Genomic DNA, 19240 nt, shown 5'->3' with positions numbered 1-19240 from the left:
AGACCCACGCAAACACATCGACGAAATTTAGTCCCCACAGGCTCTGCAGTGTGAGCTCCGTGCTTTGAACGGAGCTTGCACTCGCGCATTTCTCAACGTGCTCTGGTCTGCGGTGCCACGACACACTCGGCCAGCGATCCCCCGCACTTAGTTTAGCCTGTGAGCTAAACCAAATGAGCTACACTTAGAGTATCGGTACCCTTTACCCGATATTGTTGTGGGCGCTGCCATCTTGAAGGTGAGTAACAAATCAAACGCGACTGCCGATCGTCATGATTCAAAAGTGCGACTTCTTCAGCATTAGTTGTGATGTCAGGAAGCTCGCGTAATACTGCTTTGCTTTGTTGCGAACTGTTTAAACATTTGTGGAGGACAGGAGAGCGTTTCTTGTGATTTCAGATATAGCTTCAGATAATTGACAATCATCATTTTAAGATCACATTTGGGTATGAAGCGTAGCTTATTTAGTGGCTCTAGTTTAACCCGACTACACAGGCAGAGAAAGAGAACGAACGGCTTGACCTGGTGCTCTTGGCGCTGCTTCAGTTGATTCATCAACCCGCAGCGTTGGCTGCGCTACGAACTAAGGCAAAGCGAAACAAATATTTATAACTTAGGGTTTTACAAGCCAAATCAACAAAAATCAATAAACACTCCCCAATAAAAAAATTGCAGGTTTATTTTGACTAACTGTTGATCTTTTGATGTGCAGCCGAAATCTCAGATTGGCCTCTGTCAGATTGCGGGCACAAATATGGATTCATGGGCCAGCGCCTTGGCTCAGAGACACTGAGTCGTTTTAATGCTTTGTGCTTTGTTTTAATATCATTGCCACTTAAGAGCTACCGAGGTGGATTTTAAAACAAAATATAGGAGGTATTCACTGGACGCCATATTTGAGGGCGAAGTTTAGAGCGCATGCTCAGAACGAGCTCACATCAATATCCTGCTGAGACCGGCAACCTTGATGGTGCTAAATGCACGCTCCAAAAGGACTGCGAAAGCTCGCCGTCTGCACGCGCTCAGCAGCAGCGCACACGGATATGGCCGCCAGTGAATACTCCCTATAGTCGAACCATTCCGACCAACATAGTGGCGGAATGGTTTGCATACGTGGCGGAATCCGAAATGGTGGAATCACTTTCATGGCGCTTATTTCATTTGGATCGAGTCAGGTATGTGTAACGCCGTGGTAACGACGCGCAGTGGAATGCGCGCAAAAGCAGCTGTGGAGCACCCGCTGCCTCGCGCTTGTTGTTCTGACATCTCTGGCTCGCTCACTGCGGGCGTCCAGGCATCTGACACCCTGACATCTGGCGCTTTTTCTGCCTTTCATCTGGCGTTCCAAGCGGCACACGACGGAAAATGCACATCAAGCTATTCTTGAACACCCGTCGCCATCTGTATTTTATATTAAGAAACTGCAATCTGCCGTAACTGAATGGGAAAAGTTTGAGGTCTAATAACATTCTTAACGAGTAATATATCAATATGGAAGTTCTGGAAAATATAGTATCGAAGGATGCATTATAATTCAATGTCTCATAATTTTAATTAGCTGACGTAATTCCGTTTTTATATCACAATAAGAAATACTATTTGAAAATTTGTTTTTTATTTTAAAATATAAATTATTTGTACAGGTTGTTCCCTCCTTTTTTTAGTTTATTACATCCAACCGAACGCTGATCTAAAATATCGTGGACGATGGGACGTTATATCTCGAGAAATAATTTTTTTTTACATTAGAGACTGTGGTCTATTAAAAGCTGACTAATTAAATATTAACTCGACATAATCGTAATACAAAGACATTAAAGTATTTCTGAAACACAACTCTTTAATTTGACATTTTTTTATAATTGTAAGATACACAGAATGAAAGTTATAAGCCGTCTAAAAAGCACCGAAACGTCATGCGCGGTGGGGTTGCACCTTAACGTGCACCATTCAGTAGAAACACAGTGTACTAGAATACTTGGGTAGTGTTGGGACCGAGCTAAAGTGTACTATAACCGACCGGCTCGGCAACAAGAGCTCGTGAGGGCGCGTTTATTGACAGTCCGTGGCGGCGCGGTAGGTAAGTTACCCGGAAAAAATTGCGCAGCCCGCCACGTTTGGCGGGAAATGCGTTTAAGTCAATGACGTTGTTAGTTTTTTTTCTTTCTCTTTGAGTGGTGAAGAGCGAAGCTGTTCACCACTCAGGAGCTTCGCTGTTCACCACCAGTGGTGAAGAGTGAAGCTCCTGCCGCGATCCCACAAGTCCTCGATCGCGACACACTAGGCTCCCAGAATGTGCTAACTCCCTACTGGGCTGTTCACAGTTCGGCAAATTTGACGATGTTGCTTATTTGGAGACTACCCTTGAGCCGAAATCTAACAAGATCAGCATCGACAGGACGGTGTTCTTTTGTTTCGAAAACTTACTTGATGTGAAATGCCAAGTCTACCTCAAGACAACTACGTGGTATGCCAAGCACACCTCCAGACGAATCCGTCACTATTCTACGTATCATTATCATCACGCGGTTTCTGAGTCAAGCAAAAAAAGGCAAAATTTTAAGATGAATTTCGTGAACCTCGTTGGGCCCCTTCGCAAATTGTCGAAATTGTGGTAGCTTTTAATAATGGCTCCCTTTAAAGCTGCAGTTGCAACATGGCCCAATGTTAAAACGCGTGCTAAAGTTGTCACGACTTATAAGCCATTTCTTACAACTGCACGTCGGGTGGTCCTTGGATGGTCGTGGCAGCCACGATGAAATGTAAAATTCTCATCTCCTTGCGACGGTGTCTTGGGTGGTCTGTCGAATAAATGAACACAAGAATGAGTGACAAGAGAAGCGAGCTGATTAAGGTCAGGAAGAAGAAGACGGACAGAAAAGGGGGTACTTAAAAACATACTAAAACAATCTCGGGCTTTAGTACATGCCGTTTCGTTCCACACACACACACACACACACACACACGCGCAAAAAAAAACTGTTTCTGGCGTTTAAGTATTCCCGCCAAATATCTCATGTTTGGCCTTTTGCAAAGAAGGAAATGGGCATTTCATTTAAAATGCTCACCATTTGATGAACCGAAAGTCGCAGTTAAGTCTACGCTGAAACAACTTGCAATCCGTTTCTTTGAAGTCACAAATGTTTTTATGTGAAGACAGAGTAATGTAGCTTTTCCCGTCCAATACATTGAAACACCATGTTGCCAACGGTCGTGCCGCAGCGTAATTGATGCCGTGGTACGACCGCTGGCAGGTCGTAGCTGTATAAGAAATCCTATGTGCACCCTACCAAAGCGGCACCAAAAATTCATATCTTCGCGCCGGCAGCCACGCACGCGCACACCTCCCCGGTAACACTCCGGTGCCGACACTTGTCGCGCCTCAGGCGAGCCACTCCGGTCCCAACAATACCCACGTATTCTAGTACACTGTAGTATTGATACGCGACCGCACGCCGGTTTGGTGCTCATCCGGATCGAAACGGGCAAAATTGAACCCAGGATCCCTGGGTTCTGTAGCGCGAGCTTTCGCTCCACGTGTTCCGAGCTGGTGCGCGCTAGCCCACTCGTCCTCCAATCCCTGCTCCACCACCGGAGGACCCCAGAGCGACGTCATCCGCGCTACGAGTCCCCGCTAACCACGTGAACTTACCGCCGCGGTCGAGTGTTTTCGTAACCGTCGCAGTCGACGGGACTTTCTGCGGCGACGCTCAGCTCGAAGGAAGCCTCCAGTTACTTCTAGGGATAGGGATCGGCATCGCAAGAGCCGTCGCGGAGCTCCAAGACGGACACACAGTCACACTTGTAACGAATTTCCGACAGGAGGTCCAGCACCTTACCGAAGGCACCGCCGTGGGTCACGCCGAGGAACTCCCGGACTCAGCCGGAATCGCCGGAGTATCAGCAGACCTCTCTTCGTGGCCACCGAAGACAACGCCGCCTTCGCAGTTTGACATCGACCCAACTCTGCCTACCCCACAACGACCACAACTCAGTGACCTTATCGCCCAGTTCAATGAGTGCTTATCCACGTCGTCAAAGGTGCGCCAAACGACCGTTGAGAGACACCGAATTGTCACTGAAGACAACAAGCTCCTGTTCATCGGTCGCCGTACCGTGTCTCTGTGAAAGAAAGAGAAGTCATCCAGAAGCAGGTCCAAGACATGCACGACGACGACATTGTGCAGCCCTCAAGCAGTCCGTGGGCTTCACCGGTAGTCCTCGAGAAAAAGAAAGTCGGGACTTTTCGGTTCGGCGTGGACTATCGCCGACTGAACGCCGTAACGAAAAAGAACGTCTACCCGCTATCACGCATCGACGACACTCTGGACCGGCTGCGCCACGCCCGATACTTTTCGTCGATGGACCTCAAGAGTGGGTACTGGCAGATTGAGGTCGACGAACGAGATCGTGAAAAGACTGCCTTTGTCACGCGGGACGGACTTTACGAATTTAAAGTGATGCCGTTCGGACTGTGCACAGCACCAGCGACGTTCCAGCCCGTAATGGACACCGTTCTTTCCGGATTGAAATGGCAAAGTTGTCTCGTCTATCTCGACGACGTCGTGGTATTCGCAAGTAACTTTGATGAGTACCTGAGACGTTTGCGAGCCGCGCAAGAGGCTATTCAAAATGCCGGACTGACACTGAAGCCGTCAAAATGTCGGTTCGCTTACAGCGTGCTCAAAATCTTGGGCCATATCGTGAATGCTCAATGTGTAAGTCCTGGCCCTGCAAAGACATCCGCTTTCGCCGAAATTCCGAAGCCATCAGACAAGACAGCCGTGCCAATGATTTCTTGGGCTGTGCGTTTACTACAGACGTTTCGTTCACGATTTTGCCAAGATTTCTGCACCTCGCACGCATTTGACGAAAGACGAAGTGAACTTCCAGTGGGGGGAGGAGCAAAAACAAGCATTCAATGTGCTGAATTAAAGACTCAAGTCGCCCCCTATCCCCGGACACTTCGTTCCATCAGCGCAAACGGAAGTTCACACAGACGCCAGCAACACCGGGCTAGGCACGGTGCTCGTCCAAACACAAGTGGGAGCAGAGAGGGTGATTGCTTACGCAAGCCGGGCACTGTCCAAAGCCGAAAAAAATTACTCAACAACCGACAAGGAATGTCTCGATGTCGTCTGGGCGTTAACGAAGTTCCGCCCTTACTTGTACGGGATACAGTTCCGGGTAGTCACGGACCACCACGATCTCTGTCGGCTCGCCAACCTCAAGGACCCGTCAGGGCGCCTTGCTCGCTGGAGCCTTGGACTGCAAGAATTCGACGTGACCAGTGTGTACAAGCCTGGCCGCAAGCATAATGACGCCGATATTTTGTCTAGGGCTCCACTCTAAGCTCCTCCCGACAGCACCGACGCCGACGATGACGCCCCTTTTCTCGGAGCAATTACAGATACCGACATGGGAGCACTTCAACGAGCCGACCCCGAACTTCGCGCCGTCATAGGCCACCTCGAAGATCAAGGAAGTTCCGTTCCTCGATTCTTGACCCGAGACTTGTCAAGCTTCGTTCTTCAATGAGGCGTGCTCTTCAAGAAGAACTTCGGAACCAGCAACCCTGCCTGACTGCTCGTTGTTCCTGCCAGCCTGCGAGAAGAAATCTTTCAAGCATGCCACGACGACCCGACGGCTGGGCACCTTGGCTATAGCAGGACGCTCGCCCGGATCCGTGAGAAGTACTATATCCCGAGACACCCGAAAACTGTCCATTTGTACACATGGTCGTGCCATGAGTGCCAACGACGTAAGAAGCCTCCGACGAAGCCAGCAGGACTCCTGCAGCCGATATCTGGCCCGACTACGCGCTTCCAGCAAGTTGGAATGGATTTGCTTGGACCCTACCCACATCGACGCAAGGAAACAGTTGAACTATCGTCGCGACCGATTATCTCACACGATACGCCGAGACGAAAGCCCTTCCGTTGGGAAGTTTTTCGTCGCCAAGTTTTTCGTCGACTCTATTCTCTTTCGACATAGCGACACCAAAGTCTTGATAACCAACGGAGGGTCATCGTTCTTGGCTCAGCTCAAGCAAGAGATCCTCCGGTTCAGCCACACCAGCCATCGTCGGACCACCGTGTACCATCCGCAGACCAACAACGGGCGAACGGAGCGGCTCAACAAGACGATCGCCGACATGATCTCCATGTACGTCAACGTAGAGCACAAAACGTGGGACGAGGTGTTACCATACGTCACGCTTGCCTACAATGCCGCTGCTCAAGAAACAACCGGGTTTACGCCATTCGAGCTGCTGCATGGCAGAAAAGTGACAACCATGCTGGACGCGATGCTGTCCCATGAGCCAGTGGATGACGGATGCGACGATGCCCCTGCAGTCAGTCAGAGGGCAGAGGAGGCTCGCCAACTAGCTCGCCTTCGAATACACAATCAACAGCGAGTCGACGCACGCCGGTGTATCCTTCGTCGCCGGGACCTCCACTTTCAACCCGGAGACCGGGTATGGGTGTGGACACCAATACGGCGCCGCGGACTCAGCGAGAAGCTTCTCAAACGTTTTTTCGGACCCTACAAAATCACTCGACGCCTCGACGATCTGAACTCTGAGGTTCTACCCGACAGAACGCGCCCATCTAGAAGACGCCTGCCCCGACCCGAGGTGGTGGACATCGTCCGGCTCAAGCCGTATTACGAACGATAGAACTTTGGACTCTCGTCAAAGAGTGAACTGTGGACTGTGGCTCGCGTCTCCTTTTGCTGTGAATCTGTGTTTTAGTTTTGTGCTGCATCGGGACGATGCAAGGGAATAACGCCGCGAGCGCAGCTGACCAAGCAGGCACCGCGCTCGTGGCCTAACAGTTATCGCGCTCTGCTTCCACGCAGAAAGCCAGCGTTCGATTTCTGGCCTCGGGTACGCATTTCTGCTGCCTCTAATGTGATGTTGTGGTACAGTGTTCGAGTAGTGGTAAATTCGAGAAGCATGGTGCTATTTCGAGGTTAGAATGTCCTACGCGTCGAACCTTCTACGCCCACCATTCCAGATGCCCACGCGTGTACATAAGGGGCTTCGCGTGGCCGCGTGGCAAGCCAAGGTCAGTCTCGCCACAGTAGTCGATCTTGCGGTTTCGCCGACATCGACGCCCGCTATGTTCTGCTGTTTTCTTCTGTTCCCTTTTTGTTTTGGGCACAAGTTCGCCCCATTAAACGTTTTGTTTCTTCAGTTATCATTGCCTCTTCAATTGTTATTCGTGACAGTATGAAAGAGAGCATAGTTTTGTGGCGATAGCCACTGATGAATGGGAAAGAAGAAGAGACGTAGACAGCCGCTTTTTTTCTGTCTCTCCACAGTTTTAAAGTGTGCACATGGCTTAGGGAGCCCCGATGCCTAAACACTGTTGCGTTCCGCGATGTAAGTCAAATGCTGCGAAGCATCTGGAACTCTGCTATCACGAGCTGCCGTCTGGAGAGAAATTCCAGCGCGCCTAATTAAAAAACATTTCGCGACAAGACGGCCAGAAGGGCAGCCAGTGGCAACCAAGCTCCAGGAGCGTCGTGTACTCCCTTCATTTTAAGAAGCAGGACCAAAAAGGTAGGGATGAAGAGAAAGTTGTTGCGACCAACAGCGGTACCGACTCATTTCCCTTGTATCCGTTGTACATGAAGTCTGCAGGTTCAAAGAAGCACAGAACGGTTGTTTGTTCTACCTAACACGTCCACTTCGCATGCGAGCGGTAAAAGTACACAACGCAAAATGCATTCCCCTGCAGAAAGATAGCTAGGTTCGACATTGTACATGTACCTTTTTTAGTACACGGAAGTGACGTCATCACGTCTGATTGGTTGGAAACAAAAGTGACGTAATTTCCCTAGAAAAATGTGGGCGGAGTCGGCAAAACTGGGCGGAGTCGGCTACCGGACGTGACAACAAAATGACGTTTCGTTTTGTACCGAGTACGTTTCAAAAGGTACTTGCTCGGAACTAGGTGTCATTGGCAAAATGAGTTGCTGGGCGAGTTGGATAGACATCTTAACTGTTCGGTATGGCCTATCTCTCGATGTAGAAGACTTATTTTACTCCATACCTCACGAGGGGATGTTTACTGCTTTGAGAGAACACATTGAAGCCAATGGAGAAGTAGCCTTTCAGAACAACTGTGGAATGGCAGTGGATTCCTTCCTTGAGCTTCTACGGTTCTACTTGAACTCAACTGTGGTAACGTTCAATGGAGAACACTACATACAGAAGAGAGGAATCTGTATAGGATCCTGTATAGCTCCTGCTTTGGCAGATGTTTACCTCTCGAAATGTAATAGAGCCATTGATGACAGCCTTGACATTCCCCAGGTTAGTCATATATTCAGATACGTAGACGACTATCTTATCCTCCTCAATGCCCGACCCAAATGTGAGACATAGTTCATGGATTCCGTTCAAACGACATTCGAAGAACACGCCGGGGGACTAACGTTCACGCATGAATGGCCGGAAAACCAGTCCCTACAATTCTTAGATCTCAAAATAACATTCCACGAAGACAGTGTATGCTGGATGTACGCCCCACGAACAAAGAAAAGTCTTCTGCAGTACGACTCCGCACACACTAAGCTCGTCAAGAGAGGAATTGTTGCAAGTACGTTGGGGGCGGCTCTGAGGAAGTCTTGTGACCACACAGCAGGAGAGAGCTTTAACAACCAGCTGCAGAGACTTCACGCCTCAGGGTACCCGACTTCAGTTATTTCCACCATCGTAGAGAGCATGTTAAAACAACGTCAAAGAGGAAGTCCAAACCGAACAAAGATCCGACCTGTGGTAATGCCCTACATTCACCGTCTCTCCCATAACCTAAAAAGAGTAGCCGCAAAGTTTGAGGTTCCTATCGTCCTCACAGCGCCCGACAAACTTAAAAGATTATGCCCAAAAATCAACGAGCAGCGGGATACACACGACCAATGTAAAATCAACCATGCAAGAAAGTTCGTGGAATGTCAGAGTGGCATCATATATGAAATACCGTTGTCATGTGGGAAGGTGTATCTGGGACAATCTGGAAGGTGCATCAATGTGAGACTTAGGGAACATGCACTTTCTCTAAACTCAACGCCAGCGGGCCATCTTGCTGTGCATGTGAGAGATTGCGGGTGCACACCAAGGTTTTCTGAGACTAAGGTGCTTAAACATTTTAAAGAACAAAAGACTAGAGAGGTGTACGAGGCGTGCAAGATCGCGAATAAGGGCCTAGCCTGCATAAGTACGCCTTCGATTGCTTTGACGGCGAAAGAGCTCCAATTTTTGAATTTTAGTCCCTAGATTATTTTTCTTCCTGTTTTCTTCTTCTTTTCCCTTCTCAATTTTCATTTATGTGGAAGCCAACGCCCTTGGGATCACCGTCGGCATCGTGATTCTTCTTCCTTTTTTCTGGCTGTGACAACCAGTAACCGTTGGGTCACCGACAACTTTGTAGTTCACTTCTGAATATTTGTACGTGGATATATTCATTTGGGTTACTTAGAAATGCAAACTGTCATTCCGTTAAATTGGCCCTTAATTGAATAATATTACAGCACTTGACACCTTCCTTCTCTTTCACTACATCATTATTAAAACCTCAGTTGTGAGTCAGCGCTCTTTCCTTCCTGTTGTCTCTTCCTTACGTAACTTATTTGCGCTGTTTAAGTGAAAAAGTGTCATTGGCAGCATGTTTTCGGCGGCGAGGCGTCGCCGTCTCGTCAATTCGACTTTTTCTTTAATAGAGCTTTTTATTTCGCCCGAAAGGCTGTATCGGGAACACCGCGATGCATTCGAGCTCCCGGAGGAGATCTTTCGGAAGCAATACCGCCTGCACAAGATCGTGGTGCGGTGGTTGTGCGACGAACTTCGCGAGGAACCGGAGGTGAGGAGAGTGCGTACCTCGTGGACGGTCGTGACTGTGGAGCTTCAAGTGTAGTGTGCACTGCGCTTCTACGGCACGGGGAGCTTCCAAGGCATGGTGGCGAGCGACGAACACGTAGCACGGGACCAAAAGACAGTCAGCGTTGCGGTCCGCGCCGTGTGCGTCGCTATCGTGCGTCGTCTCGGGGTCCAGCGTGGCTGGATCCACTTCCCCGAGACGCCGAGCGAGAGGTTCGACGCGGAGAAGGGCTTCAGGCTGCTCGGCAGGATACCCGGCGTCATCGGTTGCGTGGACGGGACCATGGTCTCCATCGGCGGCCCGTCCAAGAACGACCCCACCGTCACGAAGGCGGCGTACTGGTGCCGCAAGTACTTCTACGCCCTCAACGTGATGGTGGTAAGTACACTCATGTTACGTTGTCAAAACGCGCCCCAAATCTGTAGAAAAAAAAAAGTATTGCCGATACGGTTTAAGCATGCCGTTTTATGACTGCGGGCTGTGGGGTCTCACGACAGCGCGAGCGTGTGCTGTACGTAGCATGTGAGCCGTGAGACGCTTCTCCCAAAAATAATATTTGTCTGTTAAAACGTGCAAGCTTCCGTAAAAAAAAAAACACATTATTTTTGTTTCAAGGTAGTTAGTTGTACCTTGCATCCAGGAAGGTGTGTTGACATGCATGTGTCAGACAAAATAACTTAAAAGGTTCTGAAATTGCGACTGATTTGTGAACCATAAGTACAATCTACTACTTGTGGATGCAGGTAATTACATGTCAATCTCTCTCTCACTTTCAGGTGTGTGACGCACACTGCCGGATAATGTGCATCGACCCACGGTATCCCGGGTCGGTGCACGACTCCTTCGTGTGGCAATTTTCCTGGCTCCGAAACCAACTCGAGCAAGGGCAGCTGCCACGCGACGGCCAGTACCTGCTTGGTGAGCATACTAAATTCATTCCTTACGCACACGGTGGCTCCCACTGCTTGAAAGCCACAGTACCACACGTACTGTGCTTGTTGTGAGGCACACAGACACAGTTGCTGGAACTCCTTGAAGTGAGACAACACCCAAAGTTTGGCCATTAATCTCTGTTTATGTCCACATAACTCTCACACTCTGCAGGCTACGAAAGCCACACTACACCAATCTCACGACAGTGATAGACTATGCAAGGCATGCGACCGCAGTGCGAGTCGCTGTCCGGTTCGGCCCACTCACTGTTACTGTCTGCCTGTACCCTCTTGCTGGTTGGTTTTGGCATGAAGTTGGAGCTCTTTCACAGATACCTGGGGGCTCGCCTGGTCGCTTTGACGGTCGTCAGTTTGTACGGAATGGGATCAATTCCTCCTTGGCCACTTGGGGCTCGCCAAATCTGTCCTCGGGTCGTCTCTGTCCCACACACTGGATTCTTTTCCCTGACCCTTCTTCTTCGGTCTGCCTATATAGCTCCTCCTATTAGACCGTCCGTGTCCCAACAGGACCTGACTCCTTTCCAATGTAACCACCCCCTCTCTTTTTCCCATCTCCAACTCCACCGAGGATTAGGAAAGAGGTTCGTCGAACTGGCGCCTTATCCCGTTGCTTTCCAAAGACAAGGCCAGCGTGTTCTGCTCTGCCCGTGCCTAAGGTCACGGCCACACTCCCAAAAGCAACAAAGCTTTTATCTGTCGGATGCAAGGGCCTAATAATGCACTTGCATACAACACAGCACCCCTAAGGAATCGTGCACACATCCCGTACAACGCACCAGGAAATAATAATAATAATAATAATAATAATGTGTTTTATTCCCTTTACAAATACATACAAATAATGCTGGCCTACAAAAGCAGTATTCTGCTTGTGCGTAGGACCAGACAATCCAGCGAAATACATATTAATACATCATGATAAAAAAAAAAAATCAAACGAGTGCAATAAAAAAAAAAAATCGAACGAGTGCAATGTGGCCATTGATACCAACATTAATACAAAACAAAGCAGCAATTCGGCACAAAACAAAATGAACACAACTATCGAAATCATCAAGAGGCAAGTATACAGTGATGGGAGTAAAGCAGTGTTTATGGAGGTAATGAGAGGCACCAGTTTTTTATTTCTTTTTTTAGTACTTTTATCGAATTTATTTTCATTAAAGGCTCAGTGAGCTCATTAAATAAAGTGGGAATAAAGTGAGCTCTGCATCTTTTTCCGTATCGCGTGTAAATTCTGGGGATTATAAACCTTTCTTTGCGCCTTAGGTCCCTAGGCTTGTCCACTGGAACCTTGAACGTTGCATCGTAGTAATAATTTATAAACGTAACGTATCTACGAAAATTTTTAAAGAATAAAATTTGGAGCTTCTTTGCTTTATCTTCCATATCTAATGTTCCGTATGTAGTTCCGTATGTGATGTTTTTAACCATATGTTTTAAAATTCTGTTTATTGCATTTGTCTTGTATGGAGAACAGTGACCATATAAAGTGATTCCATATCGTAGAATTGATTCAGCTAACGACCTGTACACCAGTAGTCTTATCTTTACGCTGCACAAGCTTCTTATTCTGTACAGATATGCTGAAACGGCACGTAGTCTTTTAGTCACAAATTCCACATGTTGATTCCATGATAAATGTTCGTCGACGTATAATCCTAGATATTTTACACAATTATCGTATGGCAAAGGTTTACAAGTACAATTATTACACGGTGTCGAATGAAGTAAAATTTTAGGTGACATATCAATACGTTTATGAGAATTTCGGAAACACAGTAACTTAGTTTTGGCAAAATTAACGGAAATGGCATTTGAGTTAAACCAACCTATTAGTTCATTTATATCTCTTTGGAAGACTAAAACAGCATCATCATAGTTTTCATAAGGTAAAACTAGCACCGTATCGTCAGCATACTGAAATAGCTTAGATCGTAGAGGTAGAATACCCAAATCATTTATGTAAACGTTAAATAAAATTGGTCCCAGAGTGCTACCTTGTGGTACACCACATTCGACTTTAACTGTACTACTTATATTATTGATAATTTTAACCATTTGTTGTCTGTCGTTAAAGTAATTCTGAAAAAAGTTATAAAACTGTCCCCTGAAGCCCAGTCTGTAAAGCTTTTCAAGTAACAGAGAATGATCAATGGTATCAAAAGCCTTCGATAGATCTATAAAAAGTGCCAGGGCAATCTTGTTATTGTCTAGTGCTTGATTAACACAGTCAGAAAAATCTTCTAAAAGTGTAATAGTACTTTTTTGTTGTCGAAAACCATATTGCGTACTAGAAAATAAATTAAATTTATCACAAAAATTGGTCATTGTTAGTTGTACCCACTTCTCGATTATATGAGCTAATGTAGGCAGAATGGAAATGGGCCTGTAGCTCTCCAATTCCTGTTTTTTACCCTTTTTATACAGTGGACGTATAATAGATATCTTCAAGCCCATAGGAATTCTTCCGGTATGAAAGGTGTCATTAATTATTTTCATTAAAACGTGTTTTAATTTATCAAAATTATACCGAATATCTCGTACTCTAATATTATCAAATCCTGGTGTTTTAGTTATTGACATAGCATTTATAATCCTCAAAAGTTCGCTCTCCGTCATCTGAGGTAAGTACGCCGAACTAGAGCATCTGACCTGTGAAGTGACGGGATTGGGACCATTCAGTGAAATGTTATTTTTTATGCTTCTTACGGAGTCAACAAAACACTTATTAAATGATTCCGATAACGTTAAATAAGAATCTAATCCAGGAAAGTTTTTTTTAATTGTATCATCCACGCTATTTTTAGGCTTTCTACCAGTTAATTGGTTTACTAGGTTCCATGTCTTTTTTATATTTCTTCTCGAAGAGGTGAATTGATCTAAGTAATGTTTCCCTTTTTCTAAACGTATTTTTGCTGTCACTTTATTGCGCACTGCACGAAATTCATTTCTTAGTTCTGTGTTTTCGGGATTTTGCTTACATCTGCTCCAAAGCCTTTCCTTTTGATCACACAATTCTAATATTTCCTCGTTTATCCAAACATTCTCAGGTTTTCGTTTCTTCAACTTTATTTTTCTAGCACCTTTAGAATAAATATCTTGAAACGTGTCCACTAGTTTGTCATAGGCTACAATATGATCGAACTCGCATAAAGAATTCCAATCGAACGATTGTATTAAATTATCGATTTTTTTAGCATCTAGTATAACTTTGTACCCATTTTCTAAATCTACATTTTCAGCAGTAAGTTCGCCCAATATTGAAAGTACAGTAATGTAATGGTCAGCTACCTTTTGCTTAATGACTAAAGACAGTGTTTTCAAATTACTAATTCTTACAACTATGTGGTCAATACATGATTTTGTAATTTTATTACCATAATATTCCTCCCTCGTATAATTTTGAATGACATTTTCTAGACCAAATAAAGCGAGGGTATCAAGATAACGCGGTACTCCCTGTTTATTTTCATTCAGAACATCAATATTGAAGTCTCCTGCCAGAACTAGGTATTTGTTGTTATTAAATTTTTGAAGGAATTGTTCCAATTCATCACAGAATATAGGTATATTTGAACTGGGTGGCCTGTATACAGCACACACAACATAAGAAAAATTCATTTTGTGAACAATAGCAGCACACACTTCTGCTTGTACAAATGAAACATCTATTTTTTCTGATAAGCATTTGTCATTTATGTACATCATAACTCCGCCACCTTTCCTTTGTTCTCGGCACAAGCAGAAAAAATGAAAGCCTGGCAAGGAAAATGTAGCACAACCTGCCTCATCAGCACTGACCTCACTCAAAATAAGCACATCCAAACTTGGTAGTTGCGTAGATAAAATTAACATTAATTGATCCCAATGTCTGTAAATACTCCTAACATTTACATGAATTAAGCTTAGTTTAGTGTCAGCGTTACTTCCCTCCGCTCTGGAACTTTTCGTATATCCGTCCCACTCACGGAACGATTCAAAAAGCGATTCCATGGTTACCTAATTTTGATTAAGTCCCGTTCGCTCTCAATCTGAATCACTGCCGCTCCCTCCTTCTGCCTTACGAATATCTTTCCGTTCTTCATCCAAGTATACATGTATCCTTTTTCCTTCGCACGTGCCTTGGTGGACCACAACAAACTTTTCAGCGCTCTAGTCAAGTTTTCATTTATAAAGATGTTCTCATTTCTAAGAGTAGTTCTTTTTCTCACCCACAAGTCCCGTGTACGCCTCTCGGTGAATCTCACCAATATAGGTGTGATTCTTCCTTCTTTAACTTTTAGCCTGTGGGCAGCCTCGATGTCGTTCGAAGTCACTGGTGCTAGGTCCAGCTTCGTTGCCACTGTGTTGATTACGCTCATAACATCTTCATTCGGTCGTTGGACAATACCATGGATTTCAATATTCTGCCGTCTAGAGTACAGCTCTGCATTGTCGATAGCCTTTCTTAGTTCACCAACCTCTTCATCCCTTTGTGAAATCCTTCCCTCTAGTTCACCGATTTTCCGCTGTAGTTCATTTATTGTTTTGTCTTGGTTATCCAAATGAACGTTCAATTCCTCATACCTTGCTGTCAGATCATTCATGGCTGCCTCGATTCCCACTATTGTTTTACTCTGATTTTCTATTTTGAGCATCATCGCGTCGGACCTCGCAGTCTGCGCCTCGAGAGACCTCTCAATGCAAGACATCCTATTAAGGACGGAGGTCAACTTTGCACTGATAGATTCATTTTGTTTGAGTAACCTCTCAAGTTTTTCCTCATTTGGGGTCAGCTCTGACGCCCCTTGAGATGCCTCGGGAGTCGCAGACTGTCGTTGGGAATGCAACCTGCAGGTGTTGCATTGCCATTCGGAAATTTCTACGTCGTTCATTGACTTCATTACATTTTTTGTCATTCCAGAACACTTGCCCATGTGGTAATAATTTGTGCACTCCGAACACTTAATACATGCAGCATCATGTCCAATTTTTTTCAGGCAAGAAAGACAGTCACCTTTTTCAGCCATTTTCGTGAAAACGCCAAAACACATAGTTACATGATATAACAGGGAGTTTGCAGGCAAGCTGGTGCTAATTAATCATAATGTAAACTGATACTGTAGTGCAGAAATATTAACACACTTTTAAGTCACACTTAAGTTACATTATAATTGACATAGTTGGACACAGCTGTTTTCTTGCCTTTTATTTTAAAAAGTAAAGAATGCAATATGTTCCATCCTCTACATGTGCAGGTGACAGCGGCTACCCCTTGGAGCCTTGGCTCATCACCCCTGTCCCCGGGAACCACGCGACCTCCACCGCTTGCGGCCGGTTTAATAAGGCGCATTCCTCGATCAGGTCTGTTGTGGAGCGCTGCATCGGGCTGTTGAAAAACAGATTCCGGTGTCTGCAAAGGCACCGGGCTCTGTATTACCACCCTTCAACAGCCACCGCCATTATTTCGGCATGTGCAGTGCTCCACAACATCTGCCTGGCATCGAGCGAGCCAGAACCGGAGTCAGACTCCGACCCTGAAGAGTCAGAGTTGGAGTCTGAGTCGAGCTCGGACGGTTCTGAGCCGAGCTCGGAGAGGTCAGCGTCGGCTCCCGAGAGGCTGGCTCCTGCCGGCCCTCCGGTCGGCCTTCCGGTCGGCCTCTCGGACAGGGGGAAGGCTCTGAGGCAGCGCCTTGTCGCCCGGGTCGGAACCCGCCGCAGACGTGCCCGTGCAGAGCGCCACACGCAAGGGGTCCGCAACCACGACGGTAGTCCCGACCACCAGGGACACCGTCGGGAAGCCCCTCAGCGCCCTCGCTGCGGGGGTGCCCAGCACGGACGCCGCCAGCGACAGGGAACCTCTCGCCACCACGACTGAGGTCCTGACCACCAAGGACCCCGTCACATCCTTGCCCTCAGTGAAGCCCTCCCCTTGGAAGCCGTAAAGTGCACACTTCGCTTCCTGCTCCACAGTCATGGCCGTCCACAAGCTACATACTCTCTTCAGCTCCTACACCTTGTGAAGTTCGTCGCACAGCCAGCGTGGTGCCTCCAGGTACGTGTTGAGTGCATCGCGTTGAAATCGATACAGCCTTTTCTTTATTTTTATGAGCAGAAGGCACGAGACGCAGTCGACAGTGACAGAAACGGTTCGGAGGTTTAGTTGCCAGACCAACAGGTCATCTGGATTGCCCCTGCAAAGAACTCAGAAGTAATTTAGACTACCTCTAGAAAGAAATGCTTGTTTTTGCAGAGATTGCTTTCTTAGTTGCTGATTGAACCAGGGATATTGTTGTCATGGGCATTGTTTCATTTTACAAATGCTTCAAAGCGTCTTGCCTTCTGCTCAACTTTATTATCTCTTTAAAGGTACTTCATCAAAGTTAGGTAATTGTGTTATCTCAAGACAGTGCACATGTAGTTTGTTTTGAAAATTGCTTTATTTCTTAAAGAAAAACCTGTGACTTCATGAATAAAAATGTGATAACATGGAATGTAATATTTCATTCTTGGAAGTAAAACTGAGCATCGACTGGAACCATGTAAGCAATTGGGCAATCTTAAGTATATATCACAGATATCTTGTTGAACACTCTGGTCTTATTTGAGCACAATAGTTAAATTTCGAAAGGAAAAAAATATATATATATTCTTTGACTAGCATACCACCATATAAACACTGGACCACTTTGAAAGAATTATCACAGATGTTGCGCCGAACATTCTTATTTGAGCACAGCAATAGCAAGTTCTCGAAAGATAAAAAAATTGTTTCTGACTAAAGCAGCCGTCACTCGAGCGCTCCCCGTTGGTTCCGCCGACCCCTTCGCTGCCCCCGGCACACCCGGCTCCTCGTGGTTCGACATTTTGGTTTGAAGAAGGCGCGTAGCGCACATCCCGCATAATATTGGAACAACTTTCTCTCCAATTAATTCTTAAATTTATTGCAAAAGGGTACAAAAAAGCGGTTTGTTTTAACAACGCCCAAAAGGTTTTGATTGTTTTTCAATACTTTTACCTGTACTAGAACAGATGCGACGGCCAGCGACGCACAGGATTGGTTGCCGTTCCTTCGCTAAACGCAGGAACTGCTCCCCGCGTCGTAGCAAATCCTACCCCGTATCCCGCGCGTAGGGACGCCTCATGGAATGCGTGGCTACTTCCGCTCGTTGGTGTTTGGCTCCGGTCGTCACTGAAACGGGTGACGGGTGTCAAGTTTGCGATGACGTAGCGGCGTCAAAGTGGGCAGAGCCGCCACGTGAGTGTTGCTAGGATACGCTCCTCCTTTGCATTACGTCACTTCCATGTACCTTTTCTCAAATGTCCAACCTAGCGATCCAGGGGTGCTATTCTGGTCGCAAACGGAACCTTTCGAGTTGTGACGTATCGAGAAAGAAGGGGCGGAGCCTCAAACTAGAATGATTCTTGTTTGAGGCTCCGCCCCAACGTTCGGGTTTAGGCACGCGGTCAGCTAGAATCTGACGATCCCCCTACGTCGCGATGACGTGTCCACGCAGTTGGGGCGCAGAAATCCAAGCATTTCCCCCTGTTCTTTTTGTTATCCTCTTTCTTTCCTCCGGGACTTAGAACGAGCGAATAACGGAGAAAAGGCTACCTTCCGGAAAATGGAAGGAAACAGAGAAAAATAATATTATCTTTTTATAAAATACAAAATAAAATTTCAATAATTATGACGTAAAGTAAACTTAGCTAAGATATCTCAGCTTGTTTTCTCGAAGTCTTTCGCTACGGTCTTTGAAAACAAACATGGCGAAAACCGCGCTAACGACCTTGTGGTGTTTGTGTCTCGTTTGCGTCGTTGCTTTCCCTGCTTCTGCACGATACGGATGGCATTACGAGAAAAAAAAATATTACGTGAAGGTGCGCTGCGACACAGATCATCCTTTGTGAACCCGCCGTGAACATAAGCTGCTAATGAAATTTTCTGTTTGTCTGTGAAGGAGACTTCAAATGGATACAGAGCTGACGACGACTTTATGGTAGTATATGACAAGTCATGAGGTCAACGCAGAGTGCAACGGTTGTGAGCATTCTGTGGATGATGCAGGAAAGTTTCTTCGGGCAGTTTTAATAATGCTTTGCTCCTTTGCTCACTGCAGTCATTATGCCGGTATAATCTCCATAAGCCATGATCTTCTCTTTCGGCGTTGAAGAAATGCACGCGACGGCAAAATCTCGAGCAGTCTTTTTTATTTATTTTTATTTGCAGAATCGCTCGCGCAAAAAAAAAAACAAAAAAAAAAACGGCTTTTACGTTTTTACACGTCCCTACATAGGTACCTCGCTTTCCCATTGGTTTCATTGCGCGTGACGATTCAACGCCATTTGCCATGGAAACGTTCGTGAAACTATAGTCGGATGCAACCTGAGAACAATCTTTTAGCTCCACCCACAAGC

General features: G+C 46.3%; 1 protein-coding gene across 1 annotated transcript; it reads right to left on the bottom strand.

Moving 5' to 3' along the window:
* Positions 1-14326: 14326 nt before the first annotated feature.
* On the bottom strand, positions 14327-15759 carry LOC115329566. The gene has a single exon (XM_029991206.4). It carries the CDS (start codon positions 15757-15759, stop codon positions 14839-14841), a length of 921 nt encoding a protein of 306 aa, XP_029847066.2. The 3' UTR covers positions 14327-14838.
* Between the last annotated feature and the right edge of the window lie 3481 nt (positions 15760-19240).

The sequence above is a fragment of the Ixodes scapularis genome, unplaced genomic scaffold (genome assembly GCF_016920785.2).
Source record: "Ixodes scapularis isolate PalLabHiFi unplaced genomic scaffold, ASM1692078v2 ptg000058l_1__unscaffolded, whole genome shotgun sequence".
Lineage (NCBI taxonomy): Eukaryota > Metazoa > Arthropoda > Arachnida > Ixodida > Ixodidae > Ixodes > Ixodes scapularis.
Note: the sequence above shows the minus strand (reverse complement) of the source record. Positions and strands in the feature narration are given on the sequence as shown.